This window comes from Pseudonaja textilis, chromosome 1 (genome assembly GCF_049901715.1).
Source record: "Pseudonaja textilis isolate UNSWEBS1 chromosome 1, rPseTex1.2, whole genome shotgun sequence".
NCBI classification, from domain to species: Eukaryota; Metazoa; Chordata; class Lepidosauria; order Squamata; family Elapidae; genus Pseudonaja; species Pseudonaja textilis.
In genome coordinates this window covers 100,544,888-100,561,587 of record NC_141990.1, presented here as the reverse complement: position 1 = coordinate 100,561,587, position 16,700 = coordinate 100,544,888, and the positions used below count along the sequence as shown (strand labels likewise).

The 16,700-nt window shown below is 37.2% G+C and overlaps 1 protein-coding gene across 3 annotated transcripts in view; it reads left to right on the top strand.

Moving 5' to 3' along the window:
- AFG1L (AFG1 like ATPase) overlaps positions 1 to 16,700 on the top strand; it is a 59,835-nt gene that overhangs the window by 30,648 nt on the left and 12,487 nt on the right. For all 3 annotated transcript variants that reach the window (XM_026726645.2, XM_026726644.2, XM_087913395.1), the window contains 4 exons: positions 598 to 656; positions 9,906 to 9,988; positions 15,381 to 15,451; positions 15,708 to 15,808. In XM_026726645.2, coding sequence (XP_026582430.1) covers positions 598 to 656; positions 9,906 to 9,988; positions 15,381 to 15,451; positions 15,708 to 15,808 — 314 coding nt within the window. The remainder of the gene's footprint in view (positions 1 to 597; positions 657 to 9,905; positions 9,989 to 15,380; positions 15,452 to 15,707; positions 15,809 to 16,700) is intronic.

Here is a 16,700-nt window from a genome sequence, read left to right as displayed (position 1 = left end):
TTGGTTGGAGGACACAACCACGTGTAAATACACCAAGAATTGCTTGGTTGTAAAAGTTAAGTTATATATCCTGTGTGTGGATGCTGGCTGCATCTGTAATAGCAGCCTGGTAGTTTTATCTCTACCCAAGGCATAAGTGGAGACAGATGCCTTGGATGGAGACAAAACTGCCAGACTTGCTTTCTGAATGCCAAAGATTATGCTATTACAATGCTGCGTGCCATTTTAATTATTTAATTTTTGTAGCATTTTTGCAAAGAAAATGCTACAAAATAAGGCAATGATAACAATGTACAGTAAATACAGTTGCATTTTCTGTTTTTTAAAGAAAATTTGGTGCTATGTACTTTGTGGAAATAATAACTTTAATTTTCTTGTATGTTACAGTATCTCCCTATCGAACTCTGAAACGTTTATAATATTAGCAATTGTGTTGAAGTTGATATAATGCTTCTGCTATCAATTATATCATTTTTAGTTTGGAGTGAAATTAACAATGTTTTTTTTTTCTTTTTGGTCCTTGAACATAAGCAATATAATAATAGAGAATTTTCGCAAAAGGACGCAGCAAAGATAACACAATATGTTTTCTTTCAGATCTCTATAAAAATGGGCTCCAGAGAGTTAACTTTGTGCCATTCATTGCTATACTAAAGGTAATAAATATATTTTTAAAAAACTATTTTTAAAAAAGTTAGTAAGCATTAGGGAGGATATGTAAGCAAGCATGAAAAAGCCAGAAGAAGGAATGGCAATAAAATATAGATGAATAAACGAAGAGCTATAATAGAGATAAAATTTTCAAGTATAACATTACCAGTAAATAACTGAATGTATTATATCACTTTAGCAGAGTAAAAATCACTATCAAACTTTAAACCAAAAATGAATATCAAGAATTGTGGTCAACACAGTATGAATCATATTGCAATCTATTTTACTAAATAGCTGTTCTATTTTTGATATCTTGTGAAACCAAAATGTAAATTCTATACATTGAGAAACCCACATTTCTTGATATGGTATAAATTTGTGAATTACTTTTAAAAGGGGGCGTTAATTTAGACATCAATGTGTATTTCCATAACTTAGTAAGCCATTCTTCCTTTGATGGGATCAGATGATCTTTCTGGTAAAAAATAATATGAAGCATTTATTTTTGTTAACATGGCTTTGTTTTTGCTTTTTGTTTTTTTTTGTTGTTGGAGAACTAACTTTTAAAAAATTACTATAGTGAATATGGCTCCCCAAATTCCTGTTTTCTTATTATATGCAAAAGAAGCAAGGGAGAAAGAATTTAGATAACTGTGCGGTTGGTTTGATGCATGACTAGATTGTGGCTTCCCAAATTTCATTGACTACTTCTGTGTTTAAAATACTACCAGGAATGAGAAGGGGGAACTTACAGCAGAACAGGTACAGATGGTCCTTAACTTACAACCATTCATTTTAGTGAGCATTATGACCATTGCAGCATCCCCATGGTCAGTGTGATCAAAATCTGGAAGCTTGGCAACTGGCATGTATTTATGACTGTTGCAGTGTCCTGGTGTCATGTGATCACCTTTTGTGATCTTCTGACAAGCAAAGCCAATGGGGAAGCTAGATTCTGTTAAAAATCATGTTACTAACATAACAACCGCAGTGATTGACTTAACACCAATGTTAAGAAAAGTAAAATGGGACAAAACTCACTTAACAATGGAAATGTTGGGCTCAGTTGTGGTCCCAAGTCAAGAACTACCTATGCTCAGTTCCAATTCATTTAAACGAGGCCTCATAAAAATTCAATGTAAATTCAACAAGGTCTCACACAGGTTTAAGAGACCTAGCATTAGATTCTTTTGTTACTGATTGCTGATAACCTACTATAATAATCTAGTATTTCAGTACAATCTGGGAAAACTTTTTTTTTCCCACCTCTGATATTTAGCAATGTGCCTCTAAAATATGTATATATCTATCTATGTGTTTTTGTAGATTTTCACAGGTACAGGTATGCAGGTCTTGGCATGTTCAGGTCTTTTACACGGAAAAAGACCCAAATACACGCCAAGACCTGCACATTTATCTATGTATGTATATGTGTACAATGATTTTGATCAATACAAAAATATCAGTAAATACTATTATATAGGGGATGGTATTGCATTTATATATTTAAATCTTTTCTTTGAAAATTATTGAGATTTTAAAATGCTTTATTTGGTTGAACCGTCTCCATATAAAGTAAAGCGATTAAAGGGATAATATTTTTAATAAGTGCTTCCTACAGTTGAAGTAATCAGCAGCACATGATTTCTATGGATGATATAAATTCATGAAATTGTGTAGAAGATGCTAAAGTCTGCAGCCACTTTTATATTAACTGAAATCAGTGGGGCATCTTTTTTCTGAGTTAGCATATTGGGTCAGTTGTGGGACCCAAATAAACCATCTTCTGTGTGTGGGGGTTTCTTTGAATTTTATGTTTTGTGGTCTGTATAATGACCTAATTTCACTTGAGCTCTGGCTATCCTTGAACTTCTCCTTCATCTCTTATTATCGTTTAAGTAGTAGCAATGCAGTTGCGTATTTCCCTGGAAATCAGTTGTGTTTCATTTTATGAAACTTGTCTTTGAATATATTTTAGATTAGGTTATTGGCTTTACAACAGCGCTGGCTTTATCCCTACTAAATTATTATTTTTGACGGTCTGAAACTTGTTAGGGATAATAAAGTATATTTAACTACCGTTCTTTTGAGTCAAGAATGGTTCTCTCTATAACAGGCTGGCAAATTCTGAGCCATTTGAGGGCAAAACCGCATCTTTTAGCCCCAGTGAGAAAATATAAAATGTTTCTGATTGTGTGTTCTGCCTTTGTCGGGCCACCTGTGTAAGGCTGAACAAATTTGTTTCTTCTGATTTCTTTAAAAAAGTCATTCTGGTGATTAAACTGATTTGTCAGTTAATTCTGTTCTAAGGCGGCGATAGCCTAGTAGCTTTCAGTACACTGAATAGTCTAAAGTTGCTTTTGTGGTCAGTGTCAGCACCCTGACCTCTGCTAAGCTGTCACCTGAGTCAGAATTCCTGGGATTAAGTCTTTGATATTGTGATGTCTTCACTTATCTATTGACTTTTTCAGTGCTGAAGATGTTAGGCCTTTTGATTTCTTTCTTAGTGAGAAGCCAAGCAAGTCTTCAATAGAAGTCTTTCTTTCCCAAGCTTTGGCAGTTGTAAACTCTGTCTTTCTCTTTTCTCTGTATTAATTAAATGGATTACTTTTGGGATATACAATGCAGTTCCGTTGTTGGGAATCACTGAGCTTAATATAATAATAAAAAAAAGAGGCTCTGTGTGTGTCTATACACATGCAGGCATACAAACTCACGAACGCAATAAAATGTTAGAATAGGTTTTGACTTAGATCCAAGTTAAACTACATAGCTCTGTTCTGCGACTGCTTTTAACGTGATCTCATCTTAAGCATTTTGTCTGAAAGCACCTATGCTTTAGCCTACAAAATTAGAACTCCAGACTTTCGTTTGCTCCTCTAAAAGGTTTCCTTCCTATAGAATGGGAATCAAGAGCACATTGAATGCATTTATTCATTTTGTCTCTTCTAGAACCACAACACAAATTAAATATTCAAGAACCAGGCAACAGTTTTTAAAACATTTGGACTCAATGCAGTTATTTTGAAACTATAGAAAAGTAAATTGCGTCTGTATGTAAGGGTGTATGTAAGTGCCAATTATTTTTCCCCGGGCCATTGTTTGGCCGTACTTCATTTTTCAAAACAAATTATCACCTAATGTTAAAATAATTGCGGCAAACTCTTAACATTCTCTTCCCTTTTTATTTTAATATTAATGACTCCTTTAATCCTGCTTCGGCAAATTAACTCTTTGGTTCAAACAAGTTACGCACATTTTGGAACAGCTACCTAATAAGTGTTTTTCTTCAGGTATTGGGATGTGTTTGCTTAATTAGCATATGGCACTTGCAATTCAGTGTGAAATAAAGCTGAGCCCCATCTTTCTGTATAGCCCATTCCCCAAAGTCTCAGCCAGTTAATAAAGTTTGTAAGGGCTTTATCACAGGCTCCAGGAAGGTCCACAGAGAAGAACATTAATCCAATAAACATTTCATTGAGCTCATGAAAAGAAAGCATCAGGAGAAGAGAAGCTCCTGAAGAAGAAAAGCATATCATTGACCATTTTCCTCATGCAGAATTGTTAGAAATTTGCCAGATTAAGAAAAAGAGTGTTCAAATTTAGCAGCTAAATTGTGTTAAGAATAATGGGAATAGTTTGAACCTTACATGGTGAATATTCAAAAAAGCCACAACTGTTTTCTTCAAAGACTTACTGTGGAGCTGGATGGACAGGGCAAGAGGAGGTTGTGAGAAACCCAAATAGCAAATAACAGTGGTTGAAAGTTGAGGGAGGAGGGGAGGAATAGATAATTAGGTATAATTAGTGTGTATGAATTGTTGTCTCCCTGCCCTTGGCTTGAATAAATTTGGAAGGAACAAATCCAAGTGGCAAAACTGCTTTGATGTAAGAGGAGTCATTGTGGCTTGGCAGCATAAAGGCAGTGTTTTATACTTCTTTCATAATGGTTGTGATACAGAAAGGCTGAATGCACTGTGCACCCCCCCCCAACACCCCTCCCCTGTCAGTCTGCTTTACAGCAGGACTTTTGGATTCCCTTGAAACAAAATGCAGCAGAAGTTTTCAGTTGTGGGTAATGAGGTACTGGACCTCATCAGAGTTAGGCATAAGCCATCCTTAGCCTTTGGCTTAGATCTTAATCACTTTTGTATTGTGGGAAAGCTAGTTTCCAAAATCAACACGCCTTTCTTCATTTTTTTTTCCACCCTTCCCGTTTGAATCTTTAGCAAAAGGAAAGACCAATGCAGAAAAGTGCAAGTCCGAGTTTAAAGAGTGGGAATCTAGTGAGAATATTTCGTTCTAAGTAGAAGTACATCAGAATAGTGTATTTACATACTTGTATCAGTCAAATCTTTTAATATCTGACAGTTTTATTCTAACATATGCTATCGACCATATTCGCTTCTACTTAGTTGAATAATGTTAAGAAATCTGAAAATAGATTTCTATATGCTCCTTGTGTGAAAAATGTGAATACTTTTATGGATAATTCAAAATATCCCATCAAAGATCAAGATTTCATTAACATGTTGTACCTGAACCAAAAAACGTCCCAAGAAATCTGGAAGTACCTTATAGTTGCAATTTTTTTGTTTTTTTTTACATTGCAAATTTTACAATCTTTGTTAATATATTAATTGCTATTAATATATGCTTCTATGTAGGAACAATCAGCAAAATATCCAATTAGAATTAGAAACTAATTCAGAAGCTAAATGTATTCAGCTGAGATTCCAGAGAACAATACTGTTTTGGAAAAGAAACCTTTTTCATTCTGTACAGATCTGTATTATTTTAATATATAAGGAATGAATCAATCGAACTATCAAACAATAGTTCAAGCAATTTGAAAACTTTTTGTAAATATCAAGAAATGCTAATATGATTTAATTAGCCCATGGAGGACTCATTATTTTTCATTTTGTCATCAAACTCCGCAACTTAGCAAACAGAACCATCAGTTTGCTATCTTTCTTTGCTCAAAGATTTAATCCATTTAGGATGTTTTTTTAGATTTCTGGTGTTCAAAAATACAGAGCTAAACCGTTACATTAAGGAATACCATGAGTTTTTCAGCATGAGCTTGCCATGCTTTAGAGTTGCTGTTATTAGGAAAAGGAAACGAGTGTTTCATTTAACCCTTTGAGGGCTTATTATATAGAACAAGTAGCCTTTTGTACTTGAAGTTGTACACTCTGAAAAAAGCAACACCTGAATATCTCAGAAGCTTGGATAATTATGCCCAATTGTGTTTTTGCTGGTATAGGTCACAGGAAATTCACTTGGGGTAGAGTCTCTACAAAGCTAAGATATATGCAGATTTTCTGTTGTTGGATTGTGTAAAAATTATTTACTGTTAATACTTGCATAAAGGTTAGAAAGGTTGATGAAGTGATATTTAGTATTGCTTTACTATTCACTGTGTGTCAGGATGTAATTATGACTGATTCATGGAACTGTCTTCGGAACGAACCATCTTTATTAAAATGCTGATCAAGATAAGAGCTGACAGTAATAAAGAATAGAACATTTTAGTCTTGTTGCTTTTCAGTGATTGCTAATTACCCCAGAGGTCATGTATAGTGCCTGGGAGGATTCATTGACATTATTTTCTTTTAAGTCTGCTGTTTGAACAACATCAGAACATGAAGACAAAGACTAAGTGCACATTGAACAATAGTTTGACCAAGTTTTTTATTTCACAAAATGCTGGATGATTCGTCTTTTTCTGTTTTTTTTCTGTTGTTGTTTTTTTTTGGTTATAGAGATGTAGGTTCTCCTGAGAAGGGAAAAATCTTTATTTTAAAGAATTTTTACCTTAATTATATCCATCGCAGTCATCACAAGGTCAAATGCATGAGGAAGAAACAATATATTGCTACTCTCCGATTGTTTGCCATGAGCGAAGCATAACACAATCTTTTTCCTGTGACTTTGGTTATCACATAAATCAGAATCTTTGGTCTTTTGATCAGATTAAAAGATGCATTTTACCTACTACATTCAGGTGGAGCTTTTGCACAGCGTATGCTATGTGTAGAATTGAAGTATGTGACCACCAGTTATATTTTAAGTCCAAAAGAAAGAGAAGAAAGATTCTCAGGAGTTAAGATTAATTGGTAAAAGATATGAAGGATGGGCAATGAGGCAAACCGTGGGTTAGATTAACTAGCACAAAACACGAAGGGAAATGGAAGGAATCAATGGGATCCAGAGTCTTATTGCACTGTGGAAATCATCCCACTTAATCATTTACTCAGAATGTACTACTTAGTGAAAGAGAGGGAGAAACAGTATTTGCAAGTCCTACTTCCTTCAGCCGTCTTCCATTGCAAAGCTTACATGATTTAAAACAATTCTAGTGATAGAAGAAACCTTTTTCTTTGCAATAGAATTTTGTTTGACTTTATTCAATTTGTTTGGTCAGAAATACTTAAAACTCAGGAAGTATAATAGGATGTGGTTTTAATCAGCTTACTTGTTTTTATGCAATAAGCCATATTCAAGAGAATACATAATGTCAGAACAGAAGAGTAACAAAATTAATGGATTTTTCTCTACCCCAAACTACACTAAGAATCTGGGAATGGTTGGTTATCGGAGGAAAATTTATCTCTTGACAATCACTAACTTTTAGTCACTTATCAGTCCAACAACAACCATAAAGATACTTTTTTCCAGGATTTACCCTGTTCCAAAAATCTTAGCTGCTGAAGCAAAAATGTGTTATCTCTGAGCTCTGCATATAATTCGGTCATCAAGCTGATCCTTTATAGGGCCTATGGAATCTTTTCTAAAATCATATAAAAATAATTGAGCTCAAGATAGTATCTTATCACTAAAGCTACAACAGTGAATCTTGGGAATTTGAACAAGAATTTCTTAACTATTAGCCATTTATAATATAAAAATCAAATGCATTTGAAATTTAATAGCTATTTAATAGCTATAATCACAATTGAGCATCATGCCTTTACTGCGTTAGAAGGTTACTTACCAAAATTTCTGGAACCAATGTCTTGCTCTCTTTTAAGATTCAGGTAGTTATTTACATTTGCTGCTATATATTTTCATCCATTTTAATCTACAGTTTAATCTACAGTGTTTGTACATTATACAAATTATAATCAAAGGAATTTTGTCAACTCCACAATGGAAATAGTTTTTCCTACAGTAGAGACAAGGAAGAGGATGTGCCATCATACGAACGAATGCCCATCTCCATCAATAGGATTCATGCATTGCCATTTCTTTAGATTAGCACCCAAAATGCTGTTTTCCCAACCAGAACCAAAACTATACTTGTTGCCTTACAGGGTAGTAAATTCAGTAAATTTTATTTATTCCCATGGCATTTAATTCCAGGGTTTCCCATATATTCTGAACCTTCTTGATGTGTTAATCTGCATCTTGTGTTAAGTTCAAGTTAATGTTGCCCATAATCAGAGGTTAAAGGAACTCTAGGCAGTCTAAAATATCGTAGAGGACTAGGTTCCCTTTCCTTATCCTTTAATGAAGTTTGATGAATCTGATTTATGCACTGCAAGATGTAAATTAAATTCTTATTTTGTTTATTGCATTATCTATACTTTCTCTTATTACTAAAAATCCAGCATCACTGACAACCAGGTTTTCTAGTCTTCTTTGGAGGGTCTTTGAAAAACTGTAAAAATATGATTGATTTTCTCTTGAAGATGTACTACTGCTGTGCTAGCACTGTTATTGTGTGTTGGTTCACTTCTGGAAAACTTGACTCTGCCTATTGACCTAGGGAATATTTATCACAATTGAGAGCAGGGGTGTCAAACTTGCAGCCCACAGGCCGGATGTGTCACACGCTGGCCACGCCCACCCATTTTAGCAAAGGGGGGGAAGTCACAATACATCACAATGTGACCGCTGCAAGTTTGACACCCCTGACCTAGAGGCTAGCAATAACAAGTCTATTCATTGTAATTATGGAAGGAATGCTATCCTTCAAGAGAAGATCAAAAATCTTTCCCTTGATGAATCAAGACACAATCCACAGCACTGCTGATTCTGCTATATTGCAATATAAAGGAAAACCTTCCTGTTGATATATTTAACATATTTAAAATAAGTAGTCCGTTGAAAGCCACTGCTATTTGATGGAGAAAAAAATTCATTCAATAGCAATATTAGCAATATTAACTTAAAACACCGCTATGTTTGTTACTCATATAATATTATTTCTACCTTTTTAAGCTGAAGGGAAAGCTTTATAAATAGGTTTTGTCTTTCAAAAGAAAAGACAAAACAATTTTGGGGGTATGCTTGGTGCGTGTGACAGAACTTTTTTAAATATCCTAATTAAATTTTAGAATATGATTGACATATTCTAAATATGTCATACTATGCCATGTAGAAGTAATAAGACAACACCCAATAATTTGAATAGCTGAATAATTCATAGACTTGAGGCTAAATGAGGTAAGAAGTTACAGTACATATATGTGAAAGTGGAATTGTTTCTTTGGCCACTACATGCAAGTTCTGCCATTTGGCTATGCTACCAATTCAGAGGGAACAAGAAAGAGTAGGCTTTTAACACTATTAGATAACATACAATTATATCAAGATTTTAATGTAAACCAACTGTATTAGGATTGTAGCTTTGAAAATTAAAGACAAAAAATACAAAGACTCCCGTTAAAAGTTCTTTAGCTGCTGATTAGGGATCCCTAATGGTGATTAGTGAGTATGGAATGCAATCATGCCTGTAGGCTTTAATCAGTCCTACACTAGAGAAGTCAGTTACCCAAAGAGAGACCCAATTAATACATGTGTTGTTTCTGTTGGATGTATTATTTTTAAAAGTTAAAAAAGAATAGATGGCAGGAAGATACGCAACAAAGCACAAATCGGGGCATGGGTTGAAACTTTGGGGAAAATATCAGCTTTTTGTTTAGAAAATAATGTTTGATATCGCACTTATTTTATTGTTTTGGTAATCAACGTAGAGCCCCAGTGTCGGCTGTTATTTTAAAAGGCATAAGAATTCCATATATGCTTTTGTGAGCAAGTTTCTGATATGCAAGTTTTATTTATACAGGTTATTTGCCTTAAATGTGCTTTTTTTGTGTGGGGGGGGCGGAGTACTAATGTTATGTAAGTACTAATTTTGGGGCACAGTTTTGTTGTTGTTGGGAGTACAACAAACACAAAGTTACATCTGCAGCATCTGATTATAAGAAGTAATGTCATCTTTCTTTTGTTTCGCTGCTCAGAAATACTGCAACACCATCCAACTGGATTCTGGAATAGACTACAGGAAGCGTGCATTGCCTGCTGCAGGAAAGCTGTACTACCTGTAGGTAGAAACTAAGACTGACTCTGTGCATTTTATTACAGTCATAACAACTTTTAAATGGGGAGGAAAACGGAACCAAGTTGGTCCCATAGTCAATGGCTATGACATTGTTCATACCATCAGATAATATTTCCAGTATCTCCAGTAACCTCTTTTTCAAATCTGTAACTGAATTAAGACTAAATAGAAGGGGGGGGGGGAGGTGTGGTGCTTGCAGAATGGAAGTGACAGGTGGTTATAAAGCAATGAGTATCCTCTTGCAAAGAGTGTTCAATTCCCTGGTAAATAAACGAGCATCCTTATTGTAGTAAAATAATTATTTATACAAATAGGGGCTCATTTACTATTTGGTGTTAACATTTGGGGATTCAAAACTTGGTCTTATTTTGACAGAGGATTTGCTTGTATCTAAGATGTTGATTGACTTCAGAATTCTGTATTTCTGATAATGATAAAAATGAAGCTATAATAGAACTATCAGTACAATTTATCTGCATAGCTCTTGATTTCTTCTTTCCCTAACGATAGTTTCCTCTCAGAGCAGTTTGTGAATACAAGTATATGTGACATAAAGTTGTTCCAACATCTGAAACAAAAAGTGGTTTTAATCAAGCCAACAGAAAAATAAATCATCTTCTGGCTTTTAGTATGGTATTGTTTTATACGACTTTAAGGATTTAAAAATTTTGTTCTCCACTAGCAAAAAGAGCAGTCCTAATCCAACTCTGTATTCTTTCCTTTGGACTATCTATACTACTATTTAAATACCCTAGAAATATGTATTTTTGGTGAGCAATAAATAAGTACCTTTAATACAGGCAGCCCTCAATGATTATTATTGAGTCCAAAATTATTGTTGCTAAGCAAGACAATTGCTAAGTGAGTTTTGCCCCATTTACAACTTTTCTTGCCATAGTTATTCAGTGAATCCCTGCAGTTGTTAAGTTAATAAAATGGTTTTTACTTGAATCTGGTTTACCCATTGATTTTGCTTGTCAGAAGGTTGCAAAAGTAACACATGAGCCCAGGACATGGCAATTGTCATAAATATGCATCAGTTGCCAAGCATCTGAATTTTGATCACATGACCAATGGTTGCAATGGTAATAAGTGTGAAAAACAGTCATAAGTCCCTTTTTTCAGTGCTGTTGTAACTTCGAACAGTCGCTAAACGTTGTAAGTTGAAGATTGCCTGTATTACCATCTAACCCACCAATAGATTTCCCATAGCAGATTTTTGGAAGGAGGCATTCTAAGATGTAGTACAGTGGTTCTCAAACCTTTTCAGTCCACCGCCCCCTTGGTGCTACAAACTCATCCTCAGTGCCCCCCACCCCAGGGGTGGGATTCAAATTTCTTAACAACTGGCTCTGTGGGTGTGGCCTAATTTGTGGGTGCGGCTTGGTGGTCATGTGACTGCCTGGGCATGGCTTAGTGGTCACGTGATTGGGTGGGTGTGGTTTGGTGGTCATGTGACTGGGTGGGCATGGCCAGGTGGTTTGCTGGTCATGTGACTGGCAAACCAAATATAAGTGGTCCTCACTTAATGGCTGGTTGCATAGGAAGTGTTCTAATTTATGACTGACATCCCCAGAGCTACTTGACCTGTTTTTGGAGTTTTGACAGCCATGCGCAGGCGCGCGCGTGCGCACACACACACACACACACACTCCCTTCTAATCCTGCTGGAGCAGGTGGTTGGACTAGATATCTCCTTCACTTTCTCCTCTCTTTTCTTTTCTTTTCTTTTCTTCTCTTTTCTTTCTTTCTGTCCCTTCCCTCCACCCCACCTTCTTTGTCTATCCCTTGTCTTCCTTTCTCTCTCCCTTTTTATTTCCCTTTTCTCTTTCTTTTCTTTGTCTCTTCTCTCTCTCTTTCTCTCTTTCTTCCCCCTCTCTTTCTCTTTCTCTCTCTCCCTCCATATCCCATTCACTTTCTCCTCCCTCCCTCCCACTTTCTTTCTTTCTCTCTCTTTTTCTCTCTCTCTTTTCTCTTTCTCTCGTTCCCTCTCTCTATCTTTCTTTCTGTCCCTTCCTTCCATCCCCCCTCTTTCTTTGTCTATCCCTTTTCTTCCTTTCTTTTCCTTTCTCTCCCTTTTTCTTTCTTTACTTTCTTTTCTGTTCCTTCTCTCTCTCTTTCCCTCTCTTTCTCTCTTTCCCTCTCTCTCTCTTTTTCTCTTTCCCCCTCTCTCTTTCTTTTCTCTCTCTCTCTTTTTCTCTTTCCCTTTTTCTCTATCCCTTCCTTAACCTATCTACCTATTTTCTGCCCAGGCAGGCGTGGCCTAATCTTTTAAAGGCCTGAGCTAATCCTGCATCACCCCATTTGCCCTTTCAGAGGCCCCGTCCCTTAATCTCCCCTTTTCTTTCCCCATAACCGCCTCTTTCGTGATCCCATGGCCGTGACTTTACCTTCTTCCTGCGGCTGGCTGCCAGGGAAGGCAAGACAGGGATGAGCCATTATTGTTGCTGGGCTCCCCGCCAGCCCACGTCGCCCTTGTCACGAATGCTTGCAGCTGCCACGTGTTTTTTTCGGTGTGGCTGGGCTGCCGCCACACCAAAAAAACCACACGGCAACTGGAGGCTTTTTGCATTGAAAATTACTAACCTCCACTTCTCCAACACACTGCTGCAGCTGCATTCTAGGTGCCAGCCCCGCAGGTCCACCCCATTGAGCCCGCTGCACTGGAGGGACTTGCCCAAGCAAGTCCGAGCAGAGTGGTGCAGCAGTCAATGGGGTGAGCCTGCATGGCCAGCACCTAGAACACGGCGGCGGCAGTGCGTTGGACTCCAGCTGCACCGAAAAAAAACCACGTGGCATCTAGATGCTTTTTGCAGCGAAAATTACTGACCTCTGGCTTTGCTTACTCCGCTTCTCCAACACGCTGCTGTGGCCGTCAGCGATTGTTGCACATGCGTGCGATCTCATGCATGCGCAATAAGGACTGACTGGGCAGGGAACAGAGGAACGGGTGGAGAGGAGCAGGGCCAGCCAGGGGCCTGTTTTACCGGTTCTCCAAACTATCGGGAATGGTAACGAACCGGTAGAATCCCACCCCTGAATTGCTCCCTGTGAGGGGCCCACCTCCAGCACTCGTCTGCCCCCTCCCTTGCCTCTTAGCCCTCCCCTAAGACATCTCACTGCCCCCCAGGGGGCGGTACCGCCCACTTTGGAAACCACTGGTGTAGTATATATACTGTAGATACTTGGGAGAAAGAATCCATAGAACTGGCATGCAAGAATGATAGGGTGCTAATTTTTATGTAGCACACTTAATAAACATATTTCTTACGTGTAATTTGTCCCAGAGATGTTGGGATTATCACCATCAGCCCAATACATCACAGTTGTCACCAAGCATAATTTGTGTGGGCATGAAAGGCTGCAATAGTAAGGAATCATGAAGGTGATGCTACCCTTAAGACCTGGGAACCAATGTGACATTGTGATGAAGATGTTGGATGAAGACAAGGGATATACACAGTCCAGTCTACACTCAACAGTAGAGGCCACTGGATGATTTGGACCATTCACTTTCTTTTTATACAGTCAATGTGATTAAGTTTTTGTTTTGGAGAAAAATTAAGGAGGGAACATCATATATATGCTGCATGAGCTAAATGCAAATCTAACGGAATAAATAAATAATTATGCCTCTCAGTATTGGTTATCAAGGAGTGGCCAAGATATTTTGCCATCTAAGGATGAAGAGAAAAGAAGAAAATTGTTCTTTTCTACTCTTTTCCAAGTAGCAGTGTGAGGGAGTAAGCTTTAGGTAGGTAGGTAGATGTGTGTGTGTGTGTGTATGTCAATTCTGCTTTTATTATTTTTATAAATAACTCAAGGTGGCAAACATATCCAATATACTTTTCTCCTATTTTCCCCACAACAACAACCCTGTGAGGTGGGTTGGGCTGAGAGAAAGTGACTGGCCCAAGGTTACCCAAGCTGGCTTTCAAGGCTAAGGTGGGACTATCATTTACTGTTTCTTGCTTTTTACCTGGGGTCTTAATTACTAGACCAAACTACCTGTGCTTTGGAAAAGCAGCTGCAGCCAGGAAAAAGTGCTTCCTCCCCCAGATAGTCTTGGATTGCACCACAGTCCTGGATCCCACTTCTGCCACCAGTTGTGAGGGTTATTTGTTCTCCAAGGATTGAACACACCACAGCATAGCAAATCATAGCTTGTGGTCTCGGCATTTGAATGGTTGTCCTCTTGCCTAATAGTTGATAATAACTGCCAATCTCCAGGTGTAGCTTCCGTTTCCCAGTCTGTATGCCATTTGCTATGACCTTTCCAGAGAGGTGGGAGGGGGGAAGGGAAAGGGAGAGAGAGAGAGATTTTTTTTCATTCTATCTTAGCATTTGTTTGTATAAGCTCAAAAGACTGGGGGGGGGGAGGGAACTCTCGATATCAGCACATCCTCAAAAACTTCAGGCTGTGGCTGTGTCCAGCCTTTGGAGACCAAAGACCCCTCACAGACAGTTGAGGAAATAAAAATTGTGAATACTTCTCTACTTCCAGGAAGTAAAAATGCAATGATGTAATAGTATGTACATTGACATGGCAATTTATTGTCTTTTATCAAAAAGGCTATCCCAGTTCAGGACATGTGTCTAAGTTTGCATAATGGATGACGTTGAAACACAACTTCTAGTTCTACCGATGGATGTCCCAGAGGCATCTGATAGGAAATCTGGCTTGGAAATTTCAGCAGCTGCTGTTAACATTTTAAATTTTGAGCGCCTTCTAAAATTTTAAGCAAAATATTACATAACTTATTTTTTTAATTGGTAAAAAGAACTATAAATATTGGGTGACTTCTTATTAAAAGTAAAAAAAGACTTCTTTTGATAGACTCCTTGAATATATCAACTAAATTATATTCAGAAGAGTTATAAATATTCTAAATTGTCTTAGAGTTGTAATCTTGATTCTAGATGCCAGTAGCCAGCAGAAGAGAGATCGGTTTTACTCCAATTTGTTTCAAGTGTTGTGAGTGTTATGAATGCACATAATTCCAAAAGGTTCCCTCTCAGATGTCAGTCAGCTTTTACCTTTTTTGTAAGATATAGACAGGACTCTGCCCGTCTCATTGTATGCATATATCGCATGGATGGCCTTGCTTGCATTGTTATATTAATGGAGACAGCTTGAAATGTAGAAGTCTTTCAGTGAATGTAAATAAAATGAAATTATCTACCTGAGAGTTAATGTTCTCTGCTTTTTAAGTGAATTCTAAATCTAATGTTTGTATTTACAACATAACATCCTGTTCGTTCTCTCTCTGTCTCTCTCTCTTATATGGGCAGAAAGCTAAGCAAGCTCAGGCAGCTGTTTGATGTTGGCTTCAAGTGTTATTAATTTTATATTCTATTATTCTTTTCACTGTAGCACAAGTGAAGCTGATGTGGAGGCTGTCATGGATAAGTTGTTTGATGAGCTGGCTCAAAAACAAAATGATTGTACGTAAGTTAATTTCTCTTGAAAGAGAATACATTTAGAACACAATGCCCAATCTCCACTGACCAATTAATAAGTTCTACTGCTTTATATGGGTTGATGCCACACTCAAATGGCAGTCATTGTATCAGCATTTTGTCTAATTTATGTGTTGAATCATGTGCTATTATTCATCAAGCTATGCATTTCCTATCTGTAAGAGATGAGTTTTATAGTAATTATCCAGACAAGATTGAGTCTTTGTTCATGTTCCCATAGTAACTAGACCAAGGATTTTAAAAGTACAAGGCAGAGGACTGAGAGTGAATAAAGCATGTGGAACCATTGCAGACTTCACATTTGAAGAGCTGTGCGACAAAGTGAGTACACCATCAAGCCTGGTTGGGCTTTTCAGGTCTGTTTTGATCCTATCCCTGCTCCAAATAAGCCTTCAGATCTCCTTTGAGTTTATAACAACCACCACAACTGAATTGCAAAGTAGAACTATAAACACTAACAAGATGAAAAAGCAGGTACAGGATGTTTCTCTTCAAAGTAACCTGTGATATTTAACGTCAGTGCCTTTTTTTAAAAAAAAAAAAAGAGTCTGTTGATGCATTAATACCTCAGACCTAGGTGTTTTTATGAATCAGACCAAAAGACCTCCTAGATTCTAGAACATTCCATTTTTAGCAGTGGACAATATTTTGCAAGAAGGAAGACCTTTTTTGGTTTATGAAAACATCTGGCTTTTTGAGCAATATGTACTGGTTGTCAAGGTGAGTGGGCAGTCCCAAACTGCTACCACAAAACCTCTTTGAAAGCCAAATTGGGGAAGTTAAAGGCAGAAACATCATTTGAATATACAGGATAGTTTAATGTTTTGACAAAACAGCCAAAGGAGAGTAAAATAAATAATTTACGTTCATACTGAGCCTTGCTGATACAAATAATACCTGTTCTTCCCACCTGCACATCAGGTAGGCAATTTGTGTGCTTTAATGAACCTAGCAATTATGATTTGTAAACCACGGCTTATTCAATAAAACAAGCTGACTTAGTCTAAACCCAGCCATATATCTCTCTGGATGACTTCTAAACTCCTAAACTCATCTTCTCTGACGAAGGCTCTGGATATGCAGAGAAAGGGCAATGTCTGCTTCTTTGCTGCCCATGGTATACAAGTTGCTTTGACTGAAAAATAGTTACTAGGAAAGTAGCCTTGATGAGCACTGAGACTATGAGAGATGTTAGGAACAATCAACAGGCAGA